Source organism: Dromiciops gliroides, chromosome 6 (assembly GCF_019393635.1).
Source record: "Dromiciops gliroides isolate mDroGli1 chromosome 6, mDroGli1.pri, whole genome shotgun sequence".
NCBI classification, from domain to species: domain Eukaryota; kingdom Metazoa; phylum Chordata; class Mammalia; order Microbiotheria; family Microbiotheriidae; genus Dromiciops; species Dromiciops gliroides.
The window spans coordinates 190,933,642-190,956,608 of record NC_057866.1 but is presented as its reverse complement, the minus strand read 5'-3'; the positions used below and the strand labels follow the sequence as shown (position 1 = coordinate 190,956,608).

At 34.7% G+C, this 22,967-nt stretch overlaps 1 protein-coding gene across 1 annotated transcript in view; it reads right to left on the bottom strand.

Moving 5' to 3' along the window:
- Nucleotides 1-1,919: 1,919 nt before the first annotated feature.
- Nucleotides 1,920-22,967, bottom strand: part of LOC122732187 (zinc finger protein 184-like) — a 33,169-nt gene continuing 12,121 nt past the window's right edge. The window contains exon 2 of the mRNA XM_043972317.1: nucleotides 1,920-2,798. Coding sequence (XP_043828252.1) covers nucleotides 1,920-2,798 — 879 coding nt within the window. The remainder of the gene's footprint in view (nucleotides 2,799-22,967) is intronic.

The following is a 22,967-nucleotide window of genomic DNA, read 5'->3' as shown; positions in this document are numbered from 1 at the left end:
AGGCAATGTCAGAAGAGAGAAAGGGATGGACTTGCAAGATGTTGCAAAGGTAATATTAACAGGCCTTGGCAATCACTTGGAAATTGGGGGTGACAGATAGTGGGGAATCTGAGATGACGCCTAGTTTGAGAACCTGAAGGACTGGGAGGATGATTTTACTGTTTTCATTAATAGATAGGGTAGGAGGCAGGAATGTTAAAGGAGAGGGATAAACAGTCCTGTTTTGGAAATATTGAGTTTAAGATGTCTACTAGTAGTTTAATATGTCTGAAAGGCAATTGGAAATGCAAGGTTGGAGTTCAGCAGAGAGACTTGAACAGAAAAGTTAGATTTGAGTGTGATAAGCATAAAGATGGTAATTAAATCCATGGGAACTGATGAGATCACCAAGTGAAGTAGTATATAGAGAAAAGAGGGCTCATTACAGAAGCCTGAGGGACACCTATGGATAGAGTGCTGACCTGCAGGAGGATCTTGTTCTAGAGTAAAGCTTTTTCTCAATCATTATATCCATATAATTTCTTTGTAAAATGCATTCTCTGATGTTTAGTTAAAGCTGTATTCCAGTATGAGGCCTTCCCACATTCCTTACATTCATAAGGTTTCTCTACAGCATGAATTCTCTGATGCTGAATAAGTCCTGTGACCCATCTGAATGCCTTCCCACATTCATCGCATTCATAAGGTTTTTCTCCAGTATGAATTTTCTGATGTTGAGTAAGTCATGACCTATGTACAAAGGCCTTTCCACATTCATCACATTCATAAGGTTTCTCTCCAGTATGAATTCTCCAATGTTGATTAAGCTGTGCTTTTAAGCGAAAAGTCTTTCCACATTCATTACATTCATAATGTTTCTCATCACTATGAATTCTCTGGTGTTCAGTAAGTCCTGTGCTTATATGGAAAGATTTCCCACATTCATTACATTCATAAGGTTTCTCTCCAGTATGAATTGTCTGAAGTTGAGTAAGTTTTATTTTCTGGCTAAAGGCCTTCCGACATTCCACACATTCGTGAGATTTCTCTCCAGTATGAATCTTCTGATGGTCAGTAAGGTCAGTAAGGTTTGATTGCTTACAGAAAGCCTTCCGACATTGATTACATTTGTAAGGTTTTTCTCCAGTATGAATTCTGAGATGTTGATTGAGCTGTGCTTTTAGTTGGGAAGCTTTCCCACATTCAATACATTCATAAGGTTTCTCACCAGTATGAATTCTCCAGTGCTCAGTAAGAGTTGTGCTCAGACAGAAGACCCTCCCACATTCGATACATTCATAAGGTTTCTCATCAGTATGAATTCTCTGATGTTGAAAAAGCTTTAGTTTCTGGATAAATGCCTTCTGACATTCAATACATTCATAAGGCTTGTCTCCAGTATGAATTCTCTGATGTTCAGTAAGGTTTGAGCGCTTGCAGAAGGCCTTACCACATTCACTACATTGATAAGGTTTCTCACCACTATGGATTTTCTGGTGTTCAGTAAGCCATCCTTTTAGTCTAAAGGCCTTTCCACATTCATTACATTCCAATGGTTTCTCACCAGTATGAATTGACTGATGTTGATTAAGCTGCACTTTAACTCTAGAGGCTTTCCCACATATGTTACATTCATAAAGTTTCTCACCAGTATGGATTCTTTGATGGACACTTAGAGCTGTGCTCATGCAGAAGGCCCTCCCACATTCATTACATTCATAAGGTTTCTGGACAGAATGAATTTTCTGATGTTTAGTAAGGTATGTGCAATGACAGAAGGCCTTCCCACATTCATTACATTTATAAGGTTTCTCACCACTATGAATTCGACGATGTTCAGTAAGGTTTGAGTGCCTGCAGAAGGCTTTCCCACACTCAATACATTTATAAAGTTTCTCACTAATATGAATTGTCCGATGTTGATTTAATTGGACTTTTAGTCAAAATGTCTTCCCACATGCATTACATTGATAAGGTTTTTCATTATTTTGAATGTCCTGATATTTGGGAATATCAGTTGTGAGGCAAAAGGTACTCACACAATCATTACTTTTATAAGGTTTCTCTCCAGTATGAATTGTTTCAGGCAGACTACATTGTTTTCTTGAGGAGGTCTTCTCATATCCATTACAGTGGTAAATGTTCTCGGCAGTCCCTATTCTAAGACTGTCACTAACAGCTGAATTATCCTTACAGCATGTCTCATATTCATATTTAGCTGTTTTCTTTGAGCATCTACTACATTTTTTTCTATCTCTATGTAGTTTAAAGTACTTTGCACATGTGTCACATGAATTCAGATTCTTTCCTACTACCTGTTGTGGGAGAAAGATTGGCTCTAGATTGAGGGTTCTGTCATAACGAGTTTGTTTGTGAATTCTAGCCTTATTGGGATGTTTCTTTTGTGTGATGGTAACTTGCCAGGAATTCTTTTCTTTGTTGGTCAGATGACTTTGTTGCACGGCACCACATTTCCTGGATTCTCCCAATGAGGAAAAGAGGACACAATCCCTCCGAAGCATCTCCTGGGGTAGCTGTTCCAGGGAAATGCTTTGCTTTGGAGTGAGCTCCTTCAATTTTTGCTGGGTTTTCCAATCTGGATGGCTAATGCTTGGCATGTCTCCCTCTGGAATCCATAGTGCTTCCCTTCTTTCCAACTGGTAGATGACATATGGTTTGGAAAGTACAAGTCCCAGGGAGACCAAGTTAGTATAGTTCTCCAGCATTACATTCCTGTAAAACTCCTTCTGAGAAGGGTCCAGGTACACCCATTCTTCCTGGATGAAGTCCACCAGCACATCCTTGAAGGTCACTGCTTCCTGTGGGATCCCAGCTGACAGGAACACAGGAGCGATATTGTCCTCCCCAGGTCTACCTCCTTGTGTGCAAGGGCAGAGTCATCTGAAGGCAGAGCTGCTGCCTGGGCCTCCATATTCCCCTGCCCCACCCAAAGCAGGGCCTGCCTCCCCAGGCCTGTTCATATGGTATTTGCCAACTAAAGAGGAAGTATGGTGCAATGGAAAATGTGCCCAAACTAGAATTAGGAGACTTGGCTTTGAACCATACAACTTACTAGGCAGTGAACTTCTAAAAATAACTTCATGTCTCTGGGACTCATTTTTTTCTCCTTTAAAATTGAGGGGGTGGAATACACAACTCTAAGGTCCTTTGCAGTTTTAGATACTATATGAGTTTAACCAGAGAGGATTAAAACTTATATTTATCTGTAACTCTACATTTCAGTATTTTCAAAACTTTGTTACAGAAAGCTGTCATATATAAGAAAATGTCCATAGAAAAACTTTTTGACATAGTAAAGGACTGAAAACAAAATAGGTATTCATAAATGAAGGAATCACATTTTGGAGCATGAATTTAATGGAATATTATCACCATAAAAATATGAAGAATACAGAGGAGTATGAGAGGGATCAAATGAATTAATACAAAAGGAAGTAGAATAAGGTAGATAGATGATGATAGATATAGATGTGGATATGAATATGAATATGCATATGGATATGGACATAGACATCGATGTCAATATCATTATAGATTATAGATATAGATAATGATGTACACATACATATAACTACACACACACACATATATATGTATATATACATTCAATGACTACAACAAAATATATGGAAGGAATAACAACCACAAAATAAGAAAACATACATTGCATAATTATGATCAAGTTTGGACTTAGAAAAGAGCAGAAAAATGCCTGTTTCTCTTCCATTTTTTGTAAAAGTATTGTGCTATGAATGTAAAATGTTGCCTAAATACTGTTGGAAACAATGATATATAGTGCTTAATTTTGCACAACACCTATTTTTTATTTTTTAATAATTTTTATAAGAAATGACTACTTGGGGAAGAGCAGGAAAGGTTTATATTCAGAGATAAATGAGAGAGAGGGGAAGAGGGAGGGAGGGAGAGACAGAGAGACAGAGAGACAGAGAGAGAGACAGAGACAGAGACAGAGACAGAAACAGAGAGAGAGACAGAGAGAGACAGAGAGACAGAGAGATCATTTGTCATGTACTTACAAGGTGCCAGACACTGTGGTAGGTACTGGGGATGAAAATACAAACAAGCAATATTGTCTCTGTTCTCAGGGAATTTAACTTCTAATGAAGGAAGACAGCATATAAAAAAGGCATTGAGAGAGGACTTAGGACAGAGTCTGAACATGGAACACTGAGTCTCAAGGCAATTCTAGAAAGCCTACCATAAGAAAGATCAAATAGAAAGAAGGCAATCCTCCTTGCTCACTACCTAATAGTTTCCAATTCTAATTATTTTTCCTAACTAGGTGCTAATCTCTGGTATTTATATGTTGCTGAAGAACAAAATTGTTGCCATTGTCCTTTTATGACCATGGCAAATATCCATTTATGCCTGATTATGCCTATGGTCAAATATTAGGTCTTGACCCATTATATAGTTCCTTCTCCAAAAGGATAATTAAGTTCATAAGTGGAGATAGAATGACAATGGTGAATTTTTCCTCCAGCATTTTTTGGTCTACTTAATTTACAAAGTAACTATCCGATTCCCTAACTGCTCTCATTAGTCTTTTATTGTGTGAAATTCAAAGTTTAATTTTGAAACATTGGCTTGGATTGGTTCTCATGGTAAATGTTCTTACCTAGGACGTGTTATTTGGCATCTAAAATTCTAAAGTTGACTTTCAATGTGTCTGGGGTTCATGATTTTGTTTTCGAATAAATGAATTAATGAAACATTGATTAAGCACTTACTATGTGCAAATAGTGAGGCAAGTAGGTGGGACAATAGAAAGAGCACGGGCCTAAGTTAGAAGACATGAGTTCAAATGGGACCTCAGACACTTACTAGCTGGGTAGCCCTAGGGATGTCAATTAACTCTTTCCCTCAGTTAACTCATCTATAAAATGAACTATAGAATAAAATGCAAACTGCTTCAGTATCTTTGTCAAGATAATCGAAAATGAGGCCATGAACTGTAGGGTATGACTGATACAACTGAACAAAAACAGTAAATGTACAAAGCCCTATTCTAAGCAATGGGAATATAAAGAGAAAAGTAAGAGAGATCTCTACTCGACCAACTCTCTATCAACTCAGATCACCCAACCAATCATGGAGTTGACCATTTAATTATTTTGGCAAATACAAAACAAAAATCTTCACCTACTGATAATTCTAACTCTGACCCTCCCTGGTCTTAGTGCCATGTCCTAGAATTATGGAAATACAGATCTTCACAGCAAATTGGCATCATGGATAAAGATCTTATCTTACAGTTAGAACTCCTCAGTTCATAACCTTCCTTATTTAAGTGTTTTCTATTTGCTTCCAAGGTTGGAATATACCATTGTGTAAGGAACTAGGTGTGTTTTTCAGATTAATTATCTGTTGCAATAGAAGACTATTTTTTATAACTCATAAAGTTATAGTCTCCAAAATCCCTAAAATGTTATAGGGCATAAAATATATTTTCAAGAATATGTTATATTTAAGGCTAAAAAGCCTGCCTTATGGTAAGGTTGGCCAATGTTCAAGTATTGCCTGTAGTGTGTATAAGCCCCAGGAATATAGACAATTAACTTCACCTCTCAGTATCTAGGCAACTATCTCATTCTATAAATTTCTAAACAGTTGGACATCTGCATTCAATGGAGATATCCTACATAAGTAGTTTAGCCCACACCAATGAAACCAAGTCTGGACTAAAATGATGACAAAGCATATTTAAAAATCAAATGAATTGAGATAATACTTTCTTTTCCTCTCCTTAATATCTAATTTAACACATGTTTAATTATTTTATTTCATTTCTAATATTTTCTTGTATTTTTATAAAGAAAGCATCAATAGTAAATGAAACAATTCTCTACTGGGTGAAAGTCAGGAGACGAGATAAAAAGAGAAAAAAAAGTCTCTTCTCTCAGATGATGGTCAATCTGTTTAAAGAAAAATATACATATATATGTAAAATGTATGCATATATCGCATTCAAAAACAGCATAGATTTTAGTTTTTAAATTGTTCTTATTTTGAAATATCATATAGAAAACTTGTTATCAAGCTGTAACCTATAACCAAAGGTATATAAACCAACTAAGTGTTCTCTATTCAATTGCCGATCATCATTTGAATGATAAACATTTTATAAAGTTTGGTAGAATACTTTAGGCATAACTGATTTGGAGCTGTATTTTCCAGGAAATAGGAGGCAAATCCTTCTCCAGACACTTAGTAGGTGTTTGACTATGGGCAAGTCACTTATCCTCTCTGAGACTCAGTTTCTTTCTATGTAAAATAGGATAATAACAGCATCCACCTCTCAGTTTCGTGAGTACAAAACAATATAGTATTTGTAGAATATCATACAAATCTTAAAGCATCAATTAAATACCCCCTATTATTGTTGTACCCCAAGCTATTTGAACTGCAAGCAGAGTGTTGACCAGGACCCTCCATTCTGGGGATGAACTTTACATGTTATCCAAGACAATGACAGACATGTTTACTCTTTTGCATTAAACATCAAAACTTACCAAATTATTTAGTAATGCAAAGATTATTTTTCACACTCACAAAATAAAACACACTCTGTTAGCCCAAACTGAATTACTGTTTTATTATTAATAAGCAGAGCACACATTTAGTCATTTTTATTTGAATAAAAGAGTATTGAACTCAAATAATTTCTTCTAATTGGTAAACAGAAAGTCTTGAGATCAACAGGACCAACCGTTAATAAATACACCTTTAATCATATTTCATTTCAATCATTCTGGATTATAACCTCATTAGATGTGGCTATGGATGCTATTAGTTATTCCCAGATATTCTGAAAATTCTTGCTTGAACTTATATTTATACTTCCATGTTCACATCAACTGAGAATCTGACAATTAAGAATTAAACAGGAAATTGATCTAGCATCCTGAACCCTGGTAGCATTGAAGAGGTAAATTTACTTCAAGTCAGAATATAGCATTGACTATTCCTTTCCTTGCTTGTTGCTTCTACCATGTTGTTTCTAGTGCTCTTCTAGTTTATTGATTGACCCATTCAACTGTAACTTATACTCTTCTTTTGAATCCTTTGCCCCCTTATATCTTGTCCTTAAATCTTGTCCTATCAAGCTTCAGTTTTGGATCCCTCCCACTTTCCATTACCTTTATTCCTACACATCTATTGCTGAATGAAAGTGGAGAAAAATCATACAACTATATTGATTAGATTCACTAAAAATTTATATTCCATAATTTCAACTAGGCCCTCACTGTTGGAATGCAATACATTTATATCTCCCTAATTCACTTACTATGACATTAGTGGCGGGGTCTCTTTCAAACCTTTTCATCCCTCCTCAAACATCTCATGACTCCCATGGCCTACATTTTCTCAGATGAAAACCTTACCTCATATTTTACTTGGGGAAAAAAAGAGGTCATTTATGGGGCAGCAAGATAGCACAGTAGATAGAGTATTAGGCCTGGAGTCAGGAAGAACTGAGTTCACATCTGGCCTCAGACACTTACTACCTGTGTGCCTCCCTTGAACAAGTCACTTAACTCTGTTTTCCTCAGTTTCCTCTTGTATAAAATGAGGTAGAGAAGGAAATGGCAAACCACTCCATTATCTTTGCCAAGAAAACACCAAATGTGTTCATGAAGTCAGAAACAGCTGAGCAACAACAACCTAGACATCCCTCTTCTGCCCTTCTCATTTCATGGAACCTTGATGCTTTCTACCAGTATTTTTTCTTTCGACCCTGTTCATATAATGAAGTGACCCTCCTCTTTACCAACTCCTACACATGTAAAAATCTGATCCCATTCAATCCCATCTTCTCCAGCAGATTGAACTCTATGATCTCCATTCTCCTACTTATTTTTAATCTTTACCTGTATATTGGCTGTTTCTTTACTATGTACAAACATTCTATTATCTCCCTTATCCTAAATATATTTTCAATTCATTTACCCCTGATAGCCATTTTTCCTTACCTCTCTTCTCTCTCTTTTTTGGCAATATTCTTTAAGAAGCCCAACTATAATAGATACATTATATTCTTATTTTCTCACTTTTGTTAACTGTCTACTGTCTGACTTCTGGCCTTATCATTCAATGGAAACTGTCCTCCCCAAAGTTACTATGACCTATTAATTGCTAAAATCTAATATGTTTTTCTCAATCCTCATCTTTCTCTCTCTGAAGCCTTTGACACTGTTGATCACCTTCTTCTCAATACTTTCTTCTTCCTAGGGTTTGGTTGTTTTTGTTTGTTTGGGGAGAAGGTATGGTACTGTTTTCTGGTTCTGATTCTTATCCTGAAAACACATTAGCCTTCTTTCTTGAATATTCACCCAGGACACATCTTTGAACCATGAATGTCCTGTAAGTATCTCTCATGGGTCTTCTCTTCTCCCTCTATAATATATTACATCATATTTTGGTGATCACAGCAGCTACCATGAATTCAGTTCTTACCTTTATGCAGATAATCTACTTATCTGGTCCCTATCAATCTTTTGATTTCTAATCTTGCCTCTCCAACTGCCTACTGGATATCTGTAGACCACTTAAACTCCCCTTCTCAAAAAGTTAACTTATTATCTTTTCTCCCCACATTATTCTTGAGTCTTAATTTCCCTATTAATGTTCATATAGTATCATCATCCTCCCAATAGACTAGGTTTACAACCTAGGTGTCATCATGGACTTTTTTAGTCTTTCTTACCCAGTATATTCAAACTGTTGCCAAGGCTTGTGGTATTTACTTTCATAAGATGTCTGCATAGATGTTCTTCTTTCCCCTAATACTGCCACCACCTGTTTAAAGTATTTATCACTTCACACCTATATTATTATAGTATCCCGCTAGTTTCTCCCCTCTCTATGCCATACACATTTCAGCTGTCAAAGTGATCTTCCTAAAGCACAGGTTTGACCATTTAACCACTACCTTCATCACCCCCACACTCAAAAAATATCATTGACTAAATGTCACCTTCAGAAACAAATATGAAATTCTCTGCTTGTCATTCAAAGACTTAAATAACCTTTCCCCTACTTCATGTAGTTTTTTCTTCTTATAATTTACAGAATTCTGTACTCTTTTTGACTCACTAACACTAATCTCTTTGCTTTTCCTCATACAAGACAACTTATTTCCTAACTCCATGGCTGTCCCCCATATTTGGAATGTTCTTTTATCCCTACCTTTTTCTTCAATTCTCAGCTAATTTTCATAAGGAAGTCTTTCCTAACCCCTCTTAATCCTTATGCTCTGTTTACTGTGATCATTATTTCCTATTAATCCTGTATATAGCTTGTTTATACATAGATGATTGTATGATGTCTTCTCCATTAGACTCTAAACTCCTTGAAAGCAGGGATTTTTTTTTTCTTTTCGTTGTATCTCTGGTCCTTAGCACAGTGACTGGCACATAATAGATACTTAATAAATTGACTTAAAATAGACTGACTGACAATGATATATTTGTCAGATGTGGACAATGAAATATTGGATTATTTAGCAATGTTGTGGTGGTTGTTCTTATAAGGGTAGGTCCAGTATGCAGGGAAGGGGGTTTCCTCTCAGAAGTGGCTGTGGTGTAAAGACAAAAAGGCATCTATAAAATGCATTTTCAAACACTTGAATTTGATTTTGTTATATTCAGTCCATTAGTCCTAGAATAATAATAGAAAAGACCCTTAAATGTGGGAATAGTAAGTATAGAAAAAGTCTAGAATAAGTATGAAAAATAACAAAGCAAAATATATGAAACTTGCAGCAGGAAAATCCTATAGATGTTGTATAAGGTAGTGAAGGAAATCTATATTTTAATCCACCTGAAAGCTCAAATGATAAAGAGGCAACCACTGTTGAGTTAATTATCCACCAGGTAAGGGTAGAATATTAAAACTGCAAATCCTATATCCAAAATTCATGAGGAAGAATTCTTCAGTGCCATATGATCAGATAAATGTTTAGACAAGGCCACCTTCATCTTGTCAAATTCTAAAAGTATTGTGAAACATCTGCCATAATACCAAGTCTGAAGTAGAAGGAAAATATAACATCAAAGAGATTTTATAAAATAATATTTATATTATTCATTGTATTTTTCCTATTGTTTAGTTTATTCAGCTTTTCAATTGAACATCATCCATTTGGCTTTCCCTAGATGTCTTATGAAATCTTAACTCTAATACGTTAAGTAAAAATAAAACTTTGTTTGTTAATCATGGAGATTGCAGGTGGTTGACTTAAAAAGAAAGGCAGATGGTTATGTGGAAATATCTAACTAAGTCTCAGTAGGAAAATGTTAATTCCATTTCCAGCTGCAAGCACAGTAGAAACTGTAGAAGCAAGGGATGCTTCAAAATAAAGAACATCAGTCATTCTGATAAGAGGCTAGAGCTGTCCTGAGTCTCGATTTTTATCATAATCAAAACTAATCAGGCTGCTATTTGGGCCACTCTAAACTCAATTCAAGCAGTGGGCCTCCCCTTTTGACATTGCTTTGTCTACTGCATTTTCTGGAAATTCTTGTTCTTCATATCCACCTCCTTCATGGCTAGCATGATCATGATAGCAGATATGTTAATCCAAACATATCAGACTGAGTGAGAACATGTTCCTTCCATATAATAACCATAGCCTTGACTTCTTAGAAAGTTGTCCTTCTACAGATAAAAGATAATTTCAGTTGTCTCTTAAATCAAATAGAACTGATGGAAAACTGAAAAAGCTGGGTGAGTCAAGTCTGAGGGCAATGGTACCAATCAACCAATTAAAAAACTTTTGTTAAACAACTACTCTATTCTAATACCTATGGTAAGAATTGTTTTTTTTTTTTTTAAGGAAGCAGTCCCTGCCCTCAAGAAATAGGGTGGATGTTTGTTCTCTAAAATAATGGGGAATGTAGGAAGCAGAGGTGGGCAAAGTGTTTAAAGGAGAAACATAATGAATTACATTTTGGAAATATTCAGTTTAAGATGTCTACTGGACATGAAGTTTGAACTGAGTGAAAGACAGCTGGAGCTGTTAGAATGGAGATCAACAGAGACATTGGAGCAACATAGGTAGAGTTGAGAATCATTAGCATTACCATGGTAATTAAATCCATGGGATATGATGAGATCCCCTAGTGAATTAATGTAAAATCAAAAGAGAAGAGAGACCAGTAAGGAACCCTGAGGAACTTCTGTGGTTAAAGGGAAGGATCTGGAGGATAACCCAACAAAGGAAACAGAGAAAGAATAAAACCAGGAGAGTATAGTGTTCTAAATCTTCAGAGAGAAGGAAATGCCAAGGAGGAGAGTGTGATCAACAATGTCAAAGGCTTCATAAAAGTCAAGTAGAATGAAGATAGAGAAAAAGGCATTGTATTCTGCAAACAGATCATTAATATCTTTGGAGAGAGTAGTTGCAATGGAATAATAAGGTTGGAAGGTAGATTTTAAAGGGTTAAGATGAGGGTAGGGAGAAAGAAAGTATAGGCATCTATTTTAGATGGTCTTTTAAGAAGTTTATCTACAATGGGCAAAAGAGATATAGGCTGGTACCTGGAATGAAAGGTTCAAGTGAGGGATTTTTTTCAGGATAGAAGAAATGTTTGTAGGCAAAAGGAAATGAGTCAGTAAAGAGGGAAATATTAAAATAAGTAAATGTGGGGAAAACATAGGGAGCAATCACTTGGAGGATATAGGAATTGCTTGAACAAGTGAAGGGGTTAACCATGGTAAGGAATAAGGCCACTTTATCATGAGAGACAAGGTGAAGGAAGACAATGTGGCAGAAGGTTTCTGAGTGACAGAACATGAAAAAAGTTATCTGTGATAAGGAAGAGACTCATCATGAAGGACCTCATTTTTTTCCTATAAAATATGAGGAAGATAGCATATGAGAGGGTGGAGAATGGGAAAATCATAGGAAATTTGAGGAGGGATTAAAAGTTTTGGAAGAGTCACTGTGGAATAAAGTAGGACAGTGAGTTGATAGAATTTGTGTGATATAAATTTTTAGTGGACACAATCAGAAGTTTTGTGTTTTTCTCTATCTTAATTCAGCAGCATGTGTGTAGCAATGAATGTGGAAAATGGTGAGAGTGATCCAAGGGTGAAGCTAAACAGGATATAATCTGTGATATGATAATCACAGATTAAGGATTCAAGAAAGTATGAAAATGTAGAGTAGGATTACTTTTATGAAGGAGACAAGATGGGGAAAAGGAGATAGACTAGTATAAAGTAGATATCCAGGGAGACAATTGAGGGGATCAAGGTCATGGTGTAGATAGAGAGTAGATTTTTTTTTCAATGGAAGACAGAGGGACAGGTAAAAAAAAAAGGTTATAGTCAGATAAGTGGATTTCATAATTCTTGAGTATGATTGCACTCCATTTGTTGGTTATGTTAAGATAAAGGGTATGAGTATTTATATGTGTGTGCCTGAGATAGATGAAAGAAAGATGGGAAATGAGTAGGCTGAGTTATGCAGTTTAAGGCAAAGATGGTATTTATGTTGAAGTGTTCTAGTGTGAGGGTAGAAGTTAGGGAGGAGAGGAAAATTGTGAACTGAATGGAGGATGAAGTGCAATGGGGAGAGACTTGTGACAGATAGGTCAAAAACAGGATATTAAATACTTTACATTTGAGAAAATGAGGGCTTGCATGATGGTAGTGGCAGTAGCAAAGGGGAGAAGGAAGTTTAAGGGAGATATGTTATAATGATCAATTCCATAGGTCTTGGCAACAGATTAAATATAAGGGATGACAAAGTGAAGAGTTGAGGATTACACCTAAATTGTGATCTTGGGTGACTGGGTGGATGGTGGTACCTTTGACAGTAATAGAGACATTAAAAAAGATGGATTATGAGTTTACTTTTTAACATGTTTACTTTATGATGTCTATGGGATATCTAGTTTATAGATGGAAATTATCTTTGAAAATATACAAATATTCCCCCAGACATCAAATAAATGCTACCATGAAGAATTACTCATAAAAAGCAATATTTAATTTTTCTCCTTGACTTGCACAGTTAATTAAACAATGTCTTTCACTGCAAATAAATTTGGGGTCATGACATTTTTTTCTGAAAAAAGATGAAAAGATAATTATTCTTCTGAAATTTAAAAGGCTAAACATGATGCCATTGGATTTTACCCAAGATGGCTAAATAAGAGCTTATATTTACATCAAATTTCCCTCAAAGCAGTCTAAAATCTGCAAAGTAAAGAGATTATTAAGCAAAAATGGCTACTGAAACAATGAAAAAAATGTAATGGATAAAATAATATAAGATTATATCTCTAGAAGAAAGAAAACAAGTAGTGTAATAAGTACAATTAGAACTCCAGAATATGTAATGGAACAACCTGCAGCTAGGTGGCAGAATGTATAAAGTACTGGATCTGGATTCAGGAGGACCTGAGTTCAAATCCAGCCTCAGACACTTGCTACTTACTTGCTGTGTGACCTTGGGCAAGTAACTTAACCCTCATTGCCATAAAAATGGATTATATAGCTTCTAAGGTCTGTTCTCACACTAAAATTTTTGAGCCCATGTTACTATGAAGTAACTGTAACAACTGTAATGGAGTTGAGAGGTATAATTTCTACAAGCCCTAACCTGAGTTCCAAAGTCCAAAGCTAGAGTTTCACATTAAGTTGATCTAAGGGGCTTATTTATAATACATAATCTGATTTTGTGAGCAAAAGATTTTGAGGATATATGGCTGACCATCTCAGTGGCATCTTTGTTCTTGACATAGTGTCTGGTTCTTAGCACTGAAGAGTAATATATGTGATAGTGCAAGGCAACCAGGCCTGTCTAGAAGGTTGAGAATTGATTCTGAATAACTGACATTCCCTTTTATAAATCCACCAGTTTACATTAAACAGACCCCATGCACCTTTGAATATTCCAGTTGTCAGAATTCCAGAAAATATTAAAAAAGAAGATGCTCCTATAGAATTCCATTTTTGTTAGAGTTTGTACTACCTGGACTAAGAAGTTGTTTTTGTTTGTTTTCTAAAGGGAAAGCTTCAATCTAAACAGGTTACCTCCATATGTAATAGTCCCTAGACTCCCAGGGAACAGGGGAGGGACATGATGACATTTTAAAAAATCATCATTTCATGGAATCTCATAAGAACATTGTTCAGCAGTATCAGAACTACATAACAATCTATAAAATCCATGGGATGACAAAAGAGGAAGCTCAGATTTAAGATATCACCACAAAATAACATTGTATTTTTTCAGAACTTCCAGATAAAATATAAAACTTTATAAATGACTGGTAAGAGATAATTTATTTATTAAGGAAGGTCATTCTACAATGTTATACTATACCTGAGCAATGGAAATTATATTTAAGACTAAAATGTGATATAATGAAAATGCAGGAAATTATTTGCACTTAAGGTTACCTCTGAAGCTAAACAAAATTCTAAATAAGAAAAAATATTTTTAATGTTGATGCCTTCCAAAAATTCATTTTGAGAAAGCCAAAGGAACCAGATTTCTTAAAATAACATTATACAAAATAAACTTCAGAAAAATAAACAAGTCCAAGTAGTCTTAAATGATAAGATTTGGTTCATGTCTTACATACTATGAAGGAGAGGAAAAAAAAAAAACTATAATCACTTTGGAATCCCATCTAGTCACAAACAAAGAACAAAGAAAGATCAACTATGGCCTTACATTTTTTTTTTAAGTGAGGCAATTGGGGTTAAGTGATTTGCCCAGGGTCACACAGCTAGTAAGTGTTAAGTGGCTAAGGCCAGATTTGACGAAGGTCCTCCTGACTCCAGGGCTGGTGCTCTATCCACTGCACCACCTAGCTGCCCCTGGCCTTACATTTTGAAAGAGAGATACCCAATATTGGAAAATGAGGAAATGGAATATATTTGCTGGTTTTGTGTCCTATAGAATCACAGGATCATAGACCTAGGGCTAAAAGGAACTTCAGAATCTATGTAGTCTAACTGCCTGATATTAAGGTGAGTAAACTGAAGCTTAGCTAGGTGACTTCCTAGAGACTTACCAATGGTACCACAGGTTATAAATGTTGGAGCTAAGATTTCAACTTAAGTACTGTAACTATCACCATTGCATTTTCCAGTGAAGTATACTCAAAAAAGTGGGAGGTTTAGGATAGGAGGAGGAAATCTCAATTAATTTAATACTCTTTTTCTGCCCAAATAAGAAAATATAAAACTATTTAGAGCAATAAAAGCAGAATAAAGTTAGTGAAAATCATCCATAAAAAGTTAGAACTGTATTCTATAATACAGATGATTATACTTTACCTGAATCCAAAAACAGTGAGAATGGCAATCATCATTTCAAATATATTCATGGTAAAGGAAGATTTCGTCAACAAAGACAAATGGGGACACTACATTTTCCTTTAAAAAAAAGAAAGCTAATAAATAAAATTGATAATAAATATGAATGTACTACATATCCTATCTTTTAAGTATTTAAATGAAAATTTAAGTGATTATAAAAAGACTAAGAAAGGAAGACAAAATTTTCTAATAATTTCAACAGGTCTCTTTTAGACATGGGCAGAATTAACAGACAATAATCAAATGTCTGAAACAAATATTTGAAAAACTAGATTATGTTTTTGATAATTCCTTAATGGGAACTTTAAGAAATAATTTTATTTTCAAGAGAAAACAATACCTAGAGAGAAACTGACACTTTGCCAGGCCATAAGGAAATGGAAAAATGAAGTAATATTAAAGATATTTCAATGAACAAAACAGAAAATTAATGAAAGTGAATTATTATAATCAAATATGAAAATGGGAAATTTATACTGTACTGTGATGAATAAGGGAAATTACCAGAAACTACTATGGCAATATTTAAGCAATAAAAATAAAACAAGAAATTAAATCACAGATAAGTTTTCAAAGAAAGGGCTCTTGCTCATAATGGACTTTAAGATAAATTCTTATAAATATTTAAATCAATAATTCCTAAGATTACAGAAATTTTCACACAGAGAAAAATATCACCTTACAAAAGTCTTTGTGTGAGGCCAAACCAGTAAGTAAGAAACCAGAAAAAGGAAACTATAAGTCACTTTTATTTATGAATATTAATTCAATAAAATATTTACAGAGGTGACAATAACATATTAAAATGAGTAATTTTAAACAGCTTGGATTCATAACATGAATCCAAAGAACTTTAAATATTTGATAAATATGATAATCATATTAATTAAAATCTGAATAACATTCTTATATCTGGAGATGCAGAAAAGGTTTTGGGGGGGATTTTTTTTTTTTTTGCAAATAGAATATCCATTTTTGGTTTTGCAATACTAAGAACCAGTGAAATAAAAGGAAGTCATTTATAAGTACTTCTACCTCAACCCAACAACTAGCATTGTTTGGAATAGTAAAAGAGTGGAAGCTTTCCTAATAAGATTAGGAATTAAACAATTTTTTGTCTTTGCTATTATTTTATAGTATTAAAATATTAGGTATAATAAAGAACAAGGCAAAAAATTTAGCATACAAGTACAGACAAAAATGAGGAAATATATCTATTTGAGAAACAAAATATAATAGAACATGAACAATAACAGCTATGAACTCTGACAAAGAAAGAGAATTAAAAATATATCTTTAAAAATACAATTTTTGGGGGCAGCTGGATGGCACAGTGGATAGAGCACTGGCCCTGGAGTCAGAAGTACCTGAGTTCAAATCTGGCCTCAGATACTTAACACTTACTAGCTGTGTGACCCTGGGCAAGTCACTTAACCCCAATTGCCTCACTAAAAAAAAAATACAATTTTTTATTAATCACAACATCCAGGTAGAAGAAATAGAATTTCTCTTGTAATAACAACAACTGGGTAAAGACAACATTGAAAAGCTTAAGAAATGTGTGCAATACAGTGACCAACCTTGATTCTAGGTACAAACAATGAGGAATACTCACTTGCTAATAAAGAGGTAATTAAGTCTATTGACTTAATAATTGACAAGTTGAAATAGAAATGTTTGAACATGGCCAATGTGGACATTTATGTGGCTTGACTATGAAGTTTTATTATGAGAATTTTGTTTTTCATTTCTTTGAGAAATAGACATTTAGAATTTGGAAAAGTCTTTTTGTTTTTTTTTGTTTTGGGGGGTTTTTTTTGCAGGGCAATGGGGTTTAAGTGACTTGCCCAGGGTCACACAGCTAGTAAGTGTCAAGTTTCTGAGGCTGGATTTGAACCCAGGGACTCCTGAATCCAGAACTGGTGCTTTATCCACTGCGCCACCTAGCCACCCCTGGAAAAGTCTCTTTGAAAACTATAGGGGAGAGTAGGGTAAAACAAAACTGGAAAGGAAGGAAACAAAAACAGTAAAACATTTAGGAAGGCATAACTGGCTTAGAAAGTGGGAAGAATAATAATTTTGAAATGCATGGTGGGTGGTACAGTGGATACCAGAAGATTCATCCTCCTAATTTCAAATCTGGCCTCCTTTAGATCTATGGCCTTGGGCAAGTTATTTAACCCTTCTTGCCTCAGTTCCTCATCTGTAAAATGAATTACAGAAAAAGAGAAAAAAAAAAACAACAAACCACTCCAATACCTTTGTTAATAAAACTCTAAATAGGGTCATGAAGAGTTGGATACAACTAAAACAAGTGAACAACAAGGCCTGATAGAATGAATAGTCAATATATCTGACTATCTAATCATGGAAACCAACATTTTATAGACCTAATGAAGTGGTTTTTAATTCTTTGTTGTCCCTCTATTATGGCAAAATATAGCCTGATCTCGGTTTTCTTTTCCCTGGTTCTTATTCCCAAGTCCTTGTGGGAGCAATGCAATCTTAATATCACCAGATACAGCAAAATAAAAAATGGAATATGTTTATAGATTAATCAATTAATAAATACTAAAACCATGATAATCACTGTGGGTATATAAAAAGAATATAAGATTGGAATGGGACAAATCTGATACTCTTGTGTGAATAGTTCTTTTGTTCCTTATCTCTTGGATGGACAGAACAGATGGACCACTTGCTGAGCCCAAAATTGAATATTAGAGAAGATCATATTCCATTTGAAAAATTGTGCAGTGATGATAGCAAACATGCTGTGGGCTTTCCTTGCTTCTGACTAGCTTGGAGGTATATTTCTGATAGAGGGACCACCCTCCCTGAAGTCAAGAAGATAATGAATACAAAAAAGATTTTAAAATATCATTACAGCCATCAATTAGAAGCACTTGCTGGTAATGAAAAGTGATAAACACATATTAGGCTACAAATAGACTTTAAATATGATCAGACAAATTAACATCTAAGTCAGCAAGTGTCCAGCTATAAAAATGAATATTGTGTTATATTGGTCAATATAAGACCAAGACTTCGATGAAGGGTGACTTCACCCTTTCAGACATCATTAGTCTGGATGAATTTTATTTTATTTTATATTATATTTTATCTGTACTTTCTTTTGCTTTATGTTTTGTCTATCCATACAGATTTCATTTAATTTAAGTGAACCTTTCCACATCCCTCTCTCTCCACTCATACCCCAATCCATGGCTCTGGCTGCCCACAGCCAGAGCAAATTCAGTGCCTAGAGCAGAGAAAACCTGGCATGGGGCTGCACCTTCATTATTTCCCTGCCCGAGCCTACTAGAAGCCGAAGCCAGAGACTAGAGAGGGGTCCTGCCCTTGGCCCTTGACCTTAGAAATTTGTTTAATGCAAATTTTCACAAAGCAAGAACTGCCTTACTTTCATTTCATTATTTTATTGCTACAATAAAGCCTCAAGAAAGCAAGGATTGGCTCTTACTCTACCTTTCATCTACACAGCATCCTATAATCTTAGAATGGTGCCTTTACATAATTGGTGCTTAATAAATGGATGGAGTCATATTTTTCACATGATAGAATATTTTTCCTCTGTGAGTTAAAAGTGTTCTTAAAATGACAATTTATTGTTTACATATTTAGTAAAATGTATGTTTGGTACAAAATATGAATTAGATCTTTGAATTACTGTTTGGATATTACAAAGGAAATTTTAAAATATCCCATTCACATCATTATTTGGAGAATATTAGCAATGAAATTAGAGATAAATGTAGTCAAAATGATCAATGTACACATATTATATATTTCTTGAAAGCTGTCCATGTTTCATGTAATACACTGCTTCCCTTTCTTTATTGGAAATTTGCTTAAAGCCAAACTCTTTCAAGAATCTTACCAGGAATAACCTATATAAAATTGGTTGCTTTCTTGGGGAGACGGGAGGGCAGTTGGGGAGGGAGAAATATTTGGAACTAAAAATCTTATAAAAACAAATGTTGAAAACTATCTCTACATGTACCTAGAAAATAATAAATTAATTTTTTATTTAAAAAAAAAGAATCTTACCTGGATTAAGTTTTAAAAGGTGTTTTTGTCAGCCATTCCCAACCTTCTTCATATAAATAGTCATAGCTTTTCTCCATTAAATGCTCACTAAACCATAAATCTACAAAAATAGGAAAAAATGCATGAATATGAAGAGGCCAACATAGAGAACAGTAACTGATGGGAAAGAATAGTCAAGAATCAACCAATGTAAATTTATTTAGGACTTATATTTTAAACATGGTAATTAATACAAAGAAAAACAGCTAACATTTGTATAATGCTCACTATGGACCATGATAAGTGCTTTACTAATATTATCTCATTTGATCCTCACAACAACCCTGGGAGGTAGGTGCTATTATTATCCCCATTTTATAGATCAAGAAACTGAGGCAAACCATGGTTAAGTTACTTATCCAAGAGCATACAGCTAGTAAGTTTCTAAGGGTAGATTTGAATTAAGGTCTTCCTGAATTCAGGATTATCACTATCCATTATGCCATCAAGCTGTCCCAATCACCTATCAACACTAAAACTTATGGATGACATAGCACTACTTCAGATACTGGAGGGAACACAAAGCAGATGTGAGAAGCTCAGTCATCCTTGGCAATATATTAAATTATTAACTGTCACTGAAGTACCATTTAGCTTTTTTAGGATTTCCTGGACTGCGTAGAACACTTATGGGCACCAATGAAATGACAAATCTCTCAGATCTGAAATGTTAATCACACTACCAACTTTTCCTTTTCTTCCCAAAATCAGTAGAAAAAAAAGAATCATTTAAAATAATGTACTTCTTCACTTTGTCATTTTAAATTAAAAGCTTTTTAAAGAAATCTTGGTGTAGAATCAAAAATATTTGTTTAATAAGAAAAGCATTACACTGATCTTTCTGAGTAGGCCTATCCTATTATATCTGCAATAAAATGTATATTAGGTCTTAGGACAGAAACCATGTCTTCTCTGTCTTCTAAATAACTGAATAAACTGTTCAGACTTAAGAAATAAAAGTTAATAATGATAGAAACTGAATTGATTTTAAACCTGATCGATACAACTTTGCAGACCAAGATGACTTATTAAAACTGCCTGATCAACATTTCAAAGCTACTAATGCAGATTTTGTCAGGATTAAGTTTTCTTATAATTAAATAAACATTTAAGTCATAGTTCTGAAAATTGCATATTAAGGCCATATGCAGGGAAAAGACAATGCAATAATTTTAACCATTATCTCCAAACTTCCAAGACAGAGGTTTACCAGTATGTATATGCCCAAATTAAAGGTTGCCCACTTCTTGTTTTGTTGTTGTTTGTTCATGTCTGATTTTGTAACTCTAAGGACCAGAGCACACCATTGCTGTCCAGGGGGCTTTCTTGTCAAAAATACTGCATCAGTCATTTCTTTCTCCAGTGCATTAAAGCAAACAGATTAAGTGACTTCCCCAGGGTCACATAGCTAGTAAGTGTCTGAGGCTGGATTTGAACTCATGTTTTCTTGAGACAACAATGTGTGACCCTGGGCTAGTCACTTATCCCTGTTTATCTCAGTTTCCTCATCTGTAAAATGAGCTTGAGAAGGAAATGGCAAACCACTCCAATATATTTACCAGACAACCTTAAATTGCTTCACTGTCAGACATGAATAAAAATGTCTAAACAACTTCCAGTTTAATGCAAATAAAAATAATTCATATATACCTTTTATAAACACTGCTGAAAAAAATTTTGTGGGGAAAGTAGTGCAATTATTATCTTTCTGAGAAAAATGAGTCCCAGTGCTCTCTTTCCAAGGTCATGCAGTTAGTAATAAAAGAGGCATAAACCAAATATTGTCTTGAGGAGAACAGTTACAAAAAGCTTGAATGCCTAATAACTGATCGCTATCACAGATCCTGTCTACTCAAAGCTATGAACCTATGATCATCTTCCTCTCTCTCACATTTTCTCCCTGATAAATATGGACATGTTGCAGAAAAATACAGTCGTATCTTAAGGAAGGCTTATATGTCCCCATATCCTTTGAAATGCAAAAGCATATTCTGTTGTGCAACTGTTAAGAAGGAAATTCTATTGTGGATTAAGTGCTGGTCTTTGGAGTCAGGAAAGCTGGCTATGATCTTTACCAGCTGGTTGACCTGGGCAAATCAATCAAAAACTATGATCCTCAGTTTCCTTATCTATAAAAGGGATAATTGTAATAGTACCTGCATCAATCATTTCACTAATCTGATTCTCTATTTTCTCATATGTTAAAAAGATACCGAATAGTTATGTAAACATTATTGTGAGACTCAAAGTGAATAATGAATGTAAAGTACAATTAAAACAATTAAGCAATTCATAAATGTAAATTATTAGGTTGGGATTCTGGCTTTAGATTCATCAATGTGGGGAGCTCTTTGTGTAAAAACTCCCCACTGATGCAGAAAACATATCAGTAACTTATACTGTTGATTTCTAAGTTTATTTTGCCTCTTTGTTACTAGGAAATCCAATACTTTCCAAGGTGCAGAATTTCTTAAATATTGGTTTTATATGCTTTGGATTCTTAAATGCTGTTCTACCAGATTGCCAGCTCTGGAAAATTGTATTAAACTAGATAAAGGTCTCTAGGTCTGTTGTTCAGCAAGCAGTCTCAATATTTTTCTAACTGAGGGAGAAAAAGGGAGTTTGTCAGGGAGAGTGCACTGACATTGAACTTAGAGAACCAAGGTTAAAGTCTCTGATACTGATTACTTGTGTGTGACCTTGGGCAAGTTCCTTAATCTCTTAGGGCTTGATGATCCTCACCTGTAAAATGAAGGTATTGAGGTAGAGGACTACTACAACCTATAAAAGTGATGTTTTGGGAGGGATCAGTAAACCAAAAAGACCACCAGATGTGGCATGGAGAGAGCAGAGAGACCATCTAATCAGATCAACTCAGAGATCTTTTAACGTTAAAGGAATACTGTCAAAGGTTTACAAAGATCCTCAGGATGACCTTGAAGGAAAAGGCAATTATAGGAGCTACACATAATCAAAACATATTAAATGTTTCTTTAATTAAATTCAGTTGAAGTGTATTTACTTCCTGATATACATTTCATGATGAATTCATTGACAAATACACTTCTTAGAAGCTTTTATTAAAAAAGTGTTTTGTGGGGGAAGGGGCAAAGATAGAATTATTTAGGATTATTTATTTCAATCAGGGAGGAATATCTACCAAATGTAAAGATGTACCCTTTTGCTGTAATTGATGTTGACTAGATCCTTTGGAGAATAAATACCCAGCTGATCCAACTATCATTAGAAGTAAGAGAAGCTTTAAATTAGCCTAGAGAAGGCTTTCCTTTTTGCTATGACTATGGATTATCCATCCAGTTCTTACAATATTTATATTACATTTTTTCTATGAATTGAAAAAAAAAAACATGGGGGTAGGACAGAGATTTGCATGACACTCTTTAAAATAAGGATTGCACCAATAAAACAAGAGTTACATTTTGAATAAGAAATCAACCCTCCCCCCAAATCTGTTGCTTATCTTTTTTGGGGGTGGC